Below are 13381 nucleotides of genomic sequence, written 5' to 3'. Positions count from 1 at the left end.
ATCCTAGCACTTCAGTTTCTGTGCTGCTCAGTTTTTCTGAGTGTCCCTTCTCTCCTCTCATTCTCTGACTGAGCAGGAAAAAGTGGGCTGACTCTGGTCCCTAGGAGATCCTTGGCTTCTACAGGTTAGAAAACCCAGCATTTTTCAAAGTGAAAACAGCAGCAGTTTAATTTTACCTATACCTTCATTACCACATCTTATTCTACTTGGATAACTTCTTCATGAGCAGTGGACTGCTTTCTAACCTACAGTTTCAACAGTAATCAGGCAGGGTCAACAATGTTAAAAAACTGCACGGCAGATGACTGCACACAGTTATTTCCCTTCTGCTTTTGCCTGAACCTCTTGCTGCTCCACTTCCTGCAGACTCACCGGAAGAATTCAGTGCTCCTTTTAGAACTGTGTTAGGTTCTTAGAGTTAATTTAAAATCACGCTATTTCAAACACAAAAGAGCTTAAGTATTTAGATACAGCATAGATCTTCAGAATCTGAAGACTGTGAACTTCTTAAGGGCAGCTCATCAGATCAGACTGCTCACTTTTAGTCTGGATCTCAATTACCAAACATCAAGCTTTTAAACAGTGGTCCAAGAAGTCTAGAATTCTAACCAGAGGAAGGAAAAAAAATAACAATCAGAGCTTCTTCTGTATCTGTTTTGGACTATCTCTGAAACTTTCCTTTATTCTGCTAGATTTTATTGAGCAGCCACAGTTTCACATACAGATGTGAAAAAGAACTTCCTCCAGAAGAGTTCACGTGCTACACTCAGAGGAAAAGGGTCTGTAGCAGAACTGAACAGAAATCAGGTGCCAAAGTCAGAGAGCACTGTGTCATTCAACTCTGAAAACTGTCTAAGGATGACAGGTATGTTATTTGGGAGAAGCAAGAAGAAGTTATCTTGTCATTTAGATTCATTCAAAATACAATTCCTCAGATTGCTGTTCTTCCTATACAAGGTGTGCTTGAGGTCTGAGAATACCATCACGAATGCCGAGGCTTCAGGGCTTAAATTTACTCTTCCCTATGCAAACTTGAAGCACCAAGCAGTCCATTAAACGAAGTGTGGAACTTGCTTAATTAACCTGTTTTGTAAGATGTGGGGCATGGTAACAGCTGCTCATATCAGTGACTCCAAAGCAGGGTAACCTAGCTAGTTAGCAGTTAAGAAGTAAAATTACATACACTAACAACCATTAATAACGCACAACAATATATAAAAAGCAGGGGAAGGAATGATGCAGAGGTTAGGTTACTTCTGTGTGGCAACATTTCCCACTCCTTCTCCACACGTACCTCACTTCACAAAACCTTTTAGATACAAATAAAATAGCCATGACCTTTTTTCCTCCTCTGCATGATTAATTACTTAATGTATTATTAATTGGAAAATGTCGCTGAATTTCAAATGCTTTCATTTTCTCAGCATATCATGCTGTCTGGGAAGCACCGATTAAGCTGTTCATCAAAGGTGAGCAGGCAAGGTCATGTAGGCTGTACCTCTTCAGTTATTCATTACCTGTCCTAAATAGTAATTAACAACAGCAATATTTCCATAAATCAAAGCTTTTCTGATTACCTTCAGATGATGAGCGGTTGGGGGGAGGGAAGGAATCAGTGTATGGGTTTTTGCACGTATCCTTTTTTTCACCATCCCTTCTAATGCATACCTGAGTAACTCAATCGATACATTAGCTGTCGTTCAAGGTGCGGATTTTCACTGTGAGTCAACAGGAATTCCACACAGAATAAAGAAGAGGTTATGGCTTCCTCTCTCCCTTCCATATGCCCCTCAACTTTAAAGGGGGATTTGATCTAAGAAGGTTTCTCAGTTACCAAGACTGTTATATTTATTATTTTTGTTTCTTTTTATTACCTCCATTATCAAGGTTAAAGTGGAGATCACAGAGTACGGCCTTGAGGCCATATGCAGTAAGGCTCTGAGCTTCTTAATAGACTTATCCCTTCAGTATCTGTGGGATTTCTCACCTTGAGGCATCTCAGGCGGCAAATAGTGAGGCTCTTGAGCACTGACATGTACCCAGTCGAAGTCATCGTACAAGTCTTGGTGGTAGTCACAGGGTCCAGGACCATCGTCGAACGTACATCCCCCTAGGGAAGAAACTTATTATTAGTTTATTTAAAAGCAGAGCTCTTCCAAGAGTCAAGCAGAGGTGTTCCTCCTGGGAACACCATAACTACGGAGCCCACGCAGCCTGTGGCACTGTTCACAGGCTTGCCTGTGCAAAACTAAAACCCACAAGCAGGTCATCCATCAGTGTTCCCCTCTCTTTTTTAAAACATCTCTGCTTTACACAACCAATTTCCCCCAAGAGCACCTTCTGTCAGAGCACGAGATCACAGGCTGTCACTCAGCCCAAGTGAAACCTGGCCCAGTGTCTGCGTGACAAAAAGCAACACGCTATCTAAACTAAGGGGGAAACAGAAAATAATGGACTAGGCTCAAAAACTGAAGGTGTAAATCAACAACTCTGATGCACTGAAAGCGTAAGTATCCAAACACCGATGAGAATAAATACTGTGCCCAAAACAAAAACAGTCAGACAAAATAATTAAAATTACTTAGAAATGAAATAATTGCTGCAGAATGAATTGGATAATCTTGCTTTATTAAATTGATCTAGCATAACAGAACACAAATTAAAGGCGCTTTTTCAGGGTCACACAAACAACGGATAGAAAAACCTTACAACAAAAGTTGTGTGGAGAAGTGACAGGGACAAAGAAGAAGGGGAGGAATGTAAGAGATGGGGGGGGAGGGGGAACCCAAAAATTCCTGTGTAACACAGTAATGGCTGCCCTATTTCATTCACTAAGTTTTTTATTATGTTCTTCACTCAAGGCAATTAAGTAGGCCGGGAAAAGGAAAGAAGAAAACACGATGATCACAGAAAGAGATCAAGGTTTGAGAAAGAAGAAATAAAAGAATCAAAAGAGCCTGGTCAAAGACAAAGTAGAGTGTAAATGCAAGAAAATACAGAAGTGACGCATACAACTCCGCAGCATCTGTTATCTCCATTCATGGCCCACAGTCCTTGAGTTTGCTCCTCCTGCTCAAAAATAAAAGGCAAGACCAGGAGAGAGTGAAAAACACAATGCATTCATCTTTATTTAGGCAGTATTTTTTAATCCAGAAAAGAAGTTATATAAGAACTCAAGAATTAGATTATAAACAACTCTTGGAAATCAGGGGAGATATTTCATGCATCCTCTTCTCCCTGTCCTCAGTAGTTAGGGCATATAAATCCAATTAACAACTGTCGTTACAACAAAAGTGCCTCTTGTTAAGAAGACACCTCTAGAATAACAGCAGCATTTGTGTTGACTTCATTGTCTGACTTTTTGAATACAAAATATGGGACAAGTACTGCAAGTGCCAAGAACAAAAGAAAAACCCTTATTATGACAAATTCTAGTGTCACCGTAAGATGAGTCACCGCCACTGCATCAACAACGAACACCCTCCCATGCCTACCAGGCTCTCACCAGCCCACACTACACCCCAGAGGAAAACGGGCTGGAGGTGGGAAAGGGGAGATAGAGGACCATGAAGAACTACAGCCTGTGCTCATTTCTGCCCTCTGTACAAGACGTATCACAGCCTGGAACTAGGATAGGCCAGAGGATAAGGAAAGGAGGAACGGGCATGTATGTCACCAAATTGAGGATAAAAATATTTTTTACCTACCCAAAATGGACTATTCAAATGTCACATAAGAGGCAGAGAGTTTGTAAAAACAGTGTTCATGTTTGGGGAAGGGGAAGTCCCTTTTAATAAATTTCATCAGCAAATCTAGAGTGTGTCCCAAACTGAGATTATGTTCATCTTCAGTTAGAGACAACTCAAATAATTCCCACAGTTCTGCCTAAGTATTTGTCATTTTGAATAAATGACAAAAACAAGTTTTAGTTAATTCTAATTCACTAAAAATCATTGCCAGATACTCATTCCTGGGCACTCCCAGAACCATTTGTTAACCAGCGTTTTGGCTGGCAAGGACAACACTAGGAGAGAAAGAAAATTCTACATTGTAGCAAAATTTCTGCTAAATCCTTGTACCATAAAACGTTAAAACTTAATATTCAGCTCCACATTAGCAAAACCTTCTCAAATGTTACCCTGTGACAACATAAGCACAGCATCAACAACAAAAAAGCCCCAACATTTCATACTCTGTACTAAGCTGGTTACTATATCAGAGTCCCTGTCAAAGACTGCAAGGCACAAGAAGAGAAATATTTGTGCATGAAAGAAACATTTATGCCTTAAAAGTCCCAGCTCCAATGCCCTATTACCACCGAGAGACTTTTCTAATTAACATCTATCATGATAAAAGCAGAAAGGCTTAGAACATAAATCTTGGGGTTTGATTTAACTTACAATACACTGCTATGATCACTCTACAGCAAAAATGTACATTTCCTTTGACATTTAATTGATAAATGAATAGCAGTTTCCCTTAAAGGGAAGTTATCACTGACTGCTGTCCCAGCACCAAAATGACATATGGCTTTGAAGCACATGCCTGCAGGGCACCCATTACCCTGTTTAATGGTTTAAGTGCCCCCAGTATATAAATTTAAACTACCAATGAATCTTGTAGACTCATTTGGAAGATGAATGTCCTTAATTGCTCGTCTTTGTGCCCACTATTAATTTTAGTTATCACGGTTCTGATTAGCAATAACAATGCACCTGTTAATACACAGCAAGCAATCCAAATCTCCTTGTGCGGAGCACATCACAGCTGCATCCACAGAACAAGCAAATGTCCATTTATCGCATACACACGAACAAAGTTTATCAGGACAGATTATCAACCCACTACAAAATCCACCCTGTAACAACTGCTTAAACCAATGGCTTCCTCTCATGGAGCACACCACCTCCTCTTACCAACATAATTGTGACATTTCAGGGCAAGTAATGTAAAAGTCAAAGCTGTAGTGATTTATCCAGTATAACACAATGAGACAGACTAAGCGTTTTAACCCCCCTGCAGACTGCTCCTTATGACTTAAAACATGAGCAAATTTGGATCTCCCCTTCTCTGTTTTAACAGTCAACTGCCTGCATGCTGTTTCAGCAACTCCGGGTACTAAGAAGCAAACCTCGTGTAACATGCTGTGTGGAAAACACAAGAAGAGATGGTGGGTGAAACATGCAGTGATATATTTTGTTCCTAGTCATTTGTTCAAAACTATATACATTTTAAATCAATCTTTAACCACTCAAACATAAAACCACATCTGACAGAAGTACACCGTAAGTCAGGACTTGTTAACAGCCTAACTCAGCTACTGGGCCACTCTCCACGATAACGTAACAGCACTGTTCAGGGAAGAAAGTGGATCAGCTTGATGAATGTTCCATACCTTCCAGTGAGGTTCAGCAGCTGAATTCAAATACACATGCATATTTGTTGCCTAACATTTTGACAACAGTCTGCTAATATCCTACAAATGACAAGTTAGTAGTCTCCAGCTCAGCCACTTGTAACTTCCCCCAAAACTCAATAAAAAGGTACTTCACTACCAACCACTGTCCCATTACATATCACCACCACGTTCCTTTAGCTACAGCTGATGTATAACCTCCAATTTATCTTCAATACTACCTCACCAATGGAATTTGTGCATACCTACCAACACACACGCCATGCCATAAACAGTGATTTGTGCACCTCTGCTCAATCTCCTGGCTGGAAGCACACAGCGCTGACATTCAAATGCTCTTGGACCTTGCAGTACCTAAATCCACGTTTACCTTAGATTTCTAATATCATGCTTCAGAAAAAGGTGGCAGCAGCAGCGATCAAAGCAATACACCAGACTGGTCCGACCTCAACAGCCTGATCTGGGCTTGGGGACTGGCACGCAAGGCAGCATCTCCTCCCTTCAAAGGATGCTGCCATCAGGACATGGCCTAGAAGGGCTGGATGGGGATGAGCAGCATGCTCTGCTGAGGGGCAGCACCAACCAGAGCCATGACTTGTCACACCTGCGGTGGTGGCAGCAGCCGTCAAGCCAGCCTCAACGATCAATTTAACAAAAAGAAAAATCAGGTAGTCCATCACAAACAAACACCCTATCAACAGCTGGAACTTTAAGCTAGGAAGACAGGAATTTTAAGTCTGGATGGTTATTTTGTCAAACTGCTAACTGTATTTTGGGTCAATCCAATTTGTTCAGTTGCTGAGAAAGTATTTGGGAAACTTTTACGTTCCACAGAAACCAAGCAAATCGACAATTCACTGTTTTCCATTATCTTCTCCTATAAGCTTCACTATATTATTAACTTCAGCTTCAACACACTTAGAACTCTCACACATTCCTCTTCAACAACCTTCTAAAAGATAAGTGATAAATCATGCTAGCCTCATAAAAATTTCCTGACTACATGTCCATTTTCATTTATAAAAGATAAAGAATCTTAAATGTTCATTATAAAAAGAAAGATATGAATATCCCACACTGAATTCTCAGAAAAGAAATTAAAGCTCCACTAAATAACAAGGTCATTAAGATTAACCTAAATTTAATCTTAAAATTAATCTTAAAATCCCAAAGATTAACCTAAATTTAATAAAGATCACACCTAAATTTAATAAATACCCAAGGTTTAAACATCACCTGTTGTGGTGGGTTGACCCTGGCTGGATGCCACGTGCCCACCAAAGCCGCTCCATCACTCCCCCTCCTCAGCTGGACAGGGGAGAGAAAATGAAACAAAAGGCTCATGGGTCGAGGTAAGGACAGGGAGATCACTCAGCAATTACCGTCACGGGCAAAACAGACTCCACTTGGGGAAATGAGTTTAATTTATTACCAATCAAATCAGGGTAGCATAATAAGAAATAGAACCAAATCTTAAAAACACCTTCCCCCACCCCTCCCTTCTTCCCAGGCTTAACTTTACTCCTGATTTTCTCTACCTCTTCCCCCCCCCGAGCAGCACAGGGGGACAGGGAAGGGGGGTTTGGGTCAGTTCATCACACGCTGTTTCTGCCGCTCCTTCCTCCTCACGGGGAGGACTCCTCACACTCTTCCCCTGCTCCAGCGTGGGGTCCCTCCCACAGGAGACAGTCTTCCACAAACTTCTCCAACGTGAGTCCTTCCCACGGGCTGCAGTTCTTCACGAACTGCTCCAGCATGGGTCCCTTCCACAGGGTGCAGTCCTTCAGGAACAGACTGCTCCAGCGTGAGTCCTTTCCATGGGGTCACAAGTCCTGCCAGCAAACCTGCTCCAGCCTGGGCTCCTCTCTCCACAGGGCCACAGGTCCTGCCAGGAGCCTGCTCCAGCATGGGCTTCCCACGGGGTCACAGCCTCCTTCGGGCATCCACCTGCTCCGGCGTGGGGTCCTCCATGGGCTGCAGGTGGATATCTGCTCCACCATGGACCTCCATGGGCTGCAGGGGGACAGCCTGCCTCACCATGGTCTTCACCACAGGCTGCAGGGGAATCTCTCTGCTCCGGCGCCTGGAGCACCTCCTCCCCTCCTTCTTCACTGACCTGGGTGTCTGCAGAGTTGTTTCTCTCACATCTTCTCACTCCTCTCTCCGGCTGCAATTGCTGCTGTGCAGTAACTTTTTCCCCTTTCTGAAATATGTTATCCCAGAGGCGCTACCACCGTCACTGATGGGCTCGGCCTTGGCCAGCGGTGGGTCCATCCTGGAGCCAGCTGGCATTGGCTCTATTGGACATAGGGGAAGCTTCTAGCAGCTTATCACAGAAGCCACCCCTGTAGCCTCCCTGCTACCAAAACCTTGCCATACAAACCTAATATACCTATAAAAAGGTATTTAAAGATGCTTGAACTTAAAGACAAATTACATTTTTTAAAATTTTACCATTATATTTACTTAGCAGCAACCCTCAGTACTGACACTGCTCTGTGACTTTGATTTATCCTACCTCCTTTCATACGAACCCAGGAAAGAAGAGCTGAACAGATTTTTGCCCACCAGGTAAAAATATAAATAAGCTTAAGACTAGGAGAAGCATGTGTCAGTAACTCCCACTGATAAATGGACGTCCACTACAACTTTACAGTGGCCTCCCAGCTCATCAGCTCAGGACAGAAAGGAAAACTGATTCAGATTTTGAACTAACGATCTTTATCTAACAATTCCAGTGTTCTCACCATACTTCCTAGAGATCATGTCACTTTTACTATTTAGAATAGAAACAGTCAGTTGCAAATATTACATTAAATTTAAGATATCCAAAACATTTATTATGAATGGCATTATAGGCATGCTATACTGGAGATAGACTGACTTCTATATAAAAGACACTATTCCCACATATCACCTAAAAATTCTGTATGTCAGTTTTCATATTTAATTAGACCTTAACAACTCCAGTGCCCTTTAAAATACACTCAGAAAAGCAATAGTAAAAAACCAATTCAAAATGTTCAGAAAATTACTAAACTGCGATAAATTAAATACCTATTGATAAAACTAGCTGATTAAGAATAACACATATTTACTGGCCATGCATACCATCTTTACAAAAAAAGATGACCTTTAGCATCAGTGGTAGCAGAAGGGAACGGCTGGCATTCACTTTTCTAAATCCAACAAAGAATATTTCTTTGTCTTATGTCACACTTTCTACAGAATTAAAAATAAAGAAAAAAATTAGTATAACAAATTATACGCAACAGGAACAAGGCACTTATTTTAAGTCTGCTATAATAACAGTATCTGTCTGCTAGAACTCCCAAGTACATTCTCACCAAAATCTGGCACCAAGTTTCAGAAACTAATAAGGGAAAGCAATGAAAGAAAACTGCATCTTCTGGATTTGGGCAGGGGTAGAGACAAAGGAAACTGGAGTACATGATTAGGTTTCTGAAACAAATTGATTTTAGAAGCGTTCTTCATTACCTATTTCTATAACCTATCAGCATTGCAAAGGATTTTTTTCAGCTATAGAATGGCAAAAAGGACAGTTGAAAGAACACAACTTTACCGTTTATTTCTGAGATCTGTTCTTGCATCCACCTACTTCTGGTGTTATGCAAAATACACTAGTAACATCTTAAATTTCACACTCCTCAATTTTAAGGAGCTGGTTATACGCCCAGAAATTCATCCACTAAGAACAACCAGATCACCAATACAGGAGAAAAAAAAAAATTCCAGCATGAGAGAAGAGTTGTACTACAGGCACACAACAAACTTTCGTCATCACAACTTTGCCCTTACACAGGGCTCAGTTACCAATGGTTTCTTTGGGGCTCATATGTACAAAGGTGTCACACCAGGAATGAAATACTCCTTTCTCATCCAGCTCAAATGACTAGTTGGAACAATCTGCTCCTTTTATTCAACAGCATGCTTTTATTTTTCTCCACCACCTGCTGTAAAAGCACAATGACGAGTTCTAAATCTATCAAAGTAGATAGCTCCCTGGTAAGAACCCAGTACAAAATTATGTTTATCTGGGATGTCAGGTAAAAGTCCTGTGAAAATTGAATTTTTCTCCTCACATTGATTGGTCAATTCAAAGCATGAAGAGTATAAAGGCACTATAGCAGGTCTCTTGTCAGTCATATATCCAAGAACAGGTTCTGCTTTTAAAATCGCCCACCTACCACATTAATTTACCTGTTTCTATCACAGCATGCCTTGAAGCACAGGATGTTTTCACCTTCTAAAGGCACTACAGTATTTCTGCTACGAGCATTTTAAAACACATTGATTGCAGAGCATTCAGGCACCTATTAAGAATATACTATGAATTGCTGTTAATGCAGTTTGAGAATAATTTTTTATGACTTATGTTAAAATGCTTATGTTCAGTATTACCTACTGAAATGTAACTCTGAAATAACCTTAATTAACCTATGGCATCTAAAAAGGCAGAAGGTCAGAGGCACTATTTAATTTAAAAAAAATAACCATGAAAACAGCAGCACTTAAGGAAAATGACAGATTCTCCTTCACCACAGGGAGAAGTCATACTAAATACTAAGAATATTTATCTTCTTTGCAGTAGTATCTTATTTTGTAGTACTAGAATTCATTACACAAAACACAACTGATTACAGTTAAGAGCAATAAAAGCCAAGTAAACTCAATTACCTACAAACGCCTTTTAAAAATTTTCTAGCCTTCTTCCCACTATGAGTATGTTTTAATCATCCTCTTAGCTTATTAACTTGAACATGTAACTCCAAGTTTCATCTGAAAGCACCAATGGAGTGTAAACACCAACAGCTCAACAGGAAATATGGCCGATTATTCCTAAATCAGCATTGTTTTATTTTCACTATAGGGCTTTTGTTGGTACTGCTAGAACAGTCAAATAATCTAAATAACGTATTTATTTATATACGTAAATAAACGTAAACTTTTCAGAAAAGGAAGCGGACTAAATCACTCCTAAATCACTACATGCTATAAGTCACCTTGACATTAAAAACCAATCCCACCCCCCAATAGTCATGGAGTAGTACCATAACCAATGGGGGGGGGGCCGAAGGGGAGAGGGGAGGGGGAAAGGCTAAACAGGTCATAATCAAGTCCAATCTATGCATATTTTTTTTCATTTTGCATCTGTCTTCCATATTCCTTATTAATAAAACATAGTGGCTTATTTTAGAAAGGAAAGATGGAAACTTGAAAAATGTTAGGTACAAGTTACCAAGAATGCAGGAAGCCTCATGTGGACATCCTTTCCTGTAATCTTCAGGGAAAGATCTCGCTATTAATCCCAGCATTTATCCTAACCCTAAATTTTGGGAGAGCATGAAGATTCACAATTAGATGTGGTCTACCTGGCCATGCCATTTATTAGATTTCTTCTATTAAATTAGGTTCCTTCCCTCTGTACCAGGCCTGGAAAAGGCTTCTTATTCTCCAGTTTCAAAAAGCTTCATATTGACAGGCAACAGGAAACCTTTCAATGCTTTACCAGCAGGAAACAGGATGGAAAAAGGAAAGAGATGAAGGAGGGAGAACATCAGTCTCTATTACACTATCTGTCCTTCTGTTTCCAAACTAAGCAAAATCTAATCTAAACAAAAGTGTTTTTAAATTTCCTCCTGTTCTCCAGGGAAAAGAAGGTTTTCTGTTCTTTACTGGAGAGGCGACAACAGGTAGCTGTGAAGAGTCACAGTTGCTTAATGTCTTTTTCATGTTTTCTTCATCCTTCCTTGGCACGGGCAAGGCAACAGAGAGCAAATAGCCCCGCATATGCAGATCACTTTATATAACTGAAGCTACCAAGACAACTTCTATTTCAGTTCACAAGATATTTCTGAAACCATGAAGAGATTCAACAGTTTCATGAAATTATGAACAGTGTCAACATCCACAAAACACCAAAGCTATTTCATAGTTCAGCTTATAGGCTGTAAGCTTTAGTATTCTTCAGGTGCACTGAGCAGACTTCCAACCAATTGCACTGGTGACAAGGAGTTACACCATTTGAATACAAATAACTGGGGGGGAGGGGTGGAATCATGTACTTGAGATTAGTAAATTTCTTCATGACCATACCAATAGTAACTAAAACACCAGCAAGCAAATTCTGTGACTTCAAGGGCACAACTGAGAGCTCCAAAATGAAATTAATCACTTTATTTATGGATATGTGGTCTTACAACGCTGCTTCTGAAAATAATACCTTTTTCCAAGACACTGTTAGTGCTTATTTATAGAAAATCTTATGTAGATATCGCAGTCTCTGGCATTTCTCCTAAATGTTCTCACAATATGCTGTTAAAAGTTAATGGGTAAGAATGCGATTAAACTCAGTAGGAATGCTGAATGAAGACAGTCCTACAACCATTACATTAAATCACAAAATTTTCTATAGATTCAGAGTGCTAGGTTATTTTCTAACCTACTCTCCAAGAAAAAAAAAAAAGCTGAAACAAGGACTTGGAAGAAAAAAGTTTATAGCTAAACTTTTATCTCTACTAATCACGTCAGCAATTCAACCACAAAAGCAGGCCTAGCAACTACACTAGCCACCCTATTACAACTTTGACAGTTTAACCATAAAACAAGGTGACAGGGGAAAAAACAGTTTATTTAAAGTTTGTTCTAAAAACTATCTCTTTTTATATCCGGTATCAAAATTTTGTTCAACAGACAAAAGCAAGAGTTTCCAGCTGGACAGTAGGAGCAACCATTCAAAAAAAACCAGGAGTCTCATTTGAGGACAACAAATGATCACAAGTTACCACAGCATCAGTGCAGAAGCCAGACAAACAAATGAGGACATGAGGGAAGAGTGCGTAAGTTATACAGACTAAACTATAAAAGGAGCTCAAGGAACAGGGGGGCAAAGAGCTCAAAAGGAATATGGCCAACATGAAAACTGAGAACTTCCTAGGGGGAGGTGAGCATAAGACTGTGCATAAATTTTAAATGGTCATGCAAAAAGCAAGATCAAATTAAATGCAAGGAAATGGAAAAAGCTCTGATGTCGAAAATGACAGCAGCTGTTACAGAAGGTTATTTCTGAAGCCACAGAAGGAGGTAAGTCCAATGAGGTGGAGAGATGATTGAAGAGTTCGGTCATGGTATAAATCCAGAGTCACAGGACAATGACAAGAACCTCTCAGAAGAGATCTTTCAAGAAACAACATCAAGGTACTTTAAGAATTAAGCTGGCGGTGAATCACAGAACTCAGGCACATGAATGAGAGAGGTAACACGCAATATTGAGATCAAAAATATATCTTCACACACAGAAGCACTGCTAAACTAAAAGCCAAATCCTTTTGTATCAGAAGTGCAGTTACTGCTCTAGTTTCCCATTTTATAGTAAGAAAACAGTCATAGGCATTTTAATATCTGGCATATCTTTTCATGCAATCCAGCAATATTCTCATGAAAGAAAGGCTAGAAAGAAGAACAATGTAAATGTATTTTGAAAACACAGTGAAGGTTTCTATACCCATAGGAAACAGCCAAGCTCCCCAATCTGGAGAAAGACTTGCTCAGATACAGACCAACAAATAACAGATTTCAGATATACTGGCCCCCAATCTACAGAATCAGAGAACAGTTGAGTTTGGAAGGGACCTCTGGAGGTCATCTGGTCCAATCCCTCTACTCAAGCAAGGCCACCCACAGATGGTTGCCCAGGACCACATCCAGACAGTCTTTGAATATCTCCAAGGATGGAGACTCCACAACCTCCCTGCGCAGCCTGTGCCAGTGCTCAGTCACCCGCGCAGTGAAAAAAGTGTTTCCTGATGTTCAGAGGGACTCTCCCTGTGTGGGAGACAGTGTCAAAAGCCTTACTGATGTCTAGGCAGATGATACTTGCTGCTGTTCTTCATGTGCCTGGAAATGGTTTCAAGGATGAGCTGTTCCATTACCTTCCCAGAATCA

At 40.4% G+C, this 13381-nt stretch overlaps 1 protein-coding gene across 3 annotated transcripts in view; it reads right to left on the bottom strand.

Annotated features, from left to right (window-relative positions):
* PTPRK (protein tyrosine phosphatase receptor type K) overlaps positions 1–13381 on the bottom strand; it is a 416967-nt gene that overhangs the window by 323849 nt on the left and 79737 nt on the right. For all 3 annotated transcript variants that reach the window (XM_050893028.1, XM_050893026.1, XM_050893027.1), the window contains exon 2: positions 1988–2110. In XM_050893028.1, coding sequence (XP_050748985.1) covers positions 1988–2110 — 123 coding nt within the window. The remainder of the gene's footprint in view (positions 1–1987; positions 2111–13381) is intronic.

The sequence above is a fragment of the Gymnogyps californianus genome, chromosome 3, assembly GCF_018139145.2.
Source record: "Gymnogyps californianus isolate 813 chromosome 3, ASM1813914v2, whole genome shotgun sequence".
NCBI lineage: Eukaryota > Metazoa > Chordata > Aves > Accipitriformes > Cathartidae > Gymnogyps > Gymnogyps californianus.
The sequence above is the reverse complement of the archived record's forward strand: the minus strand, read 5'-3'. Positions and strand labels throughout refer to the sequence as shown.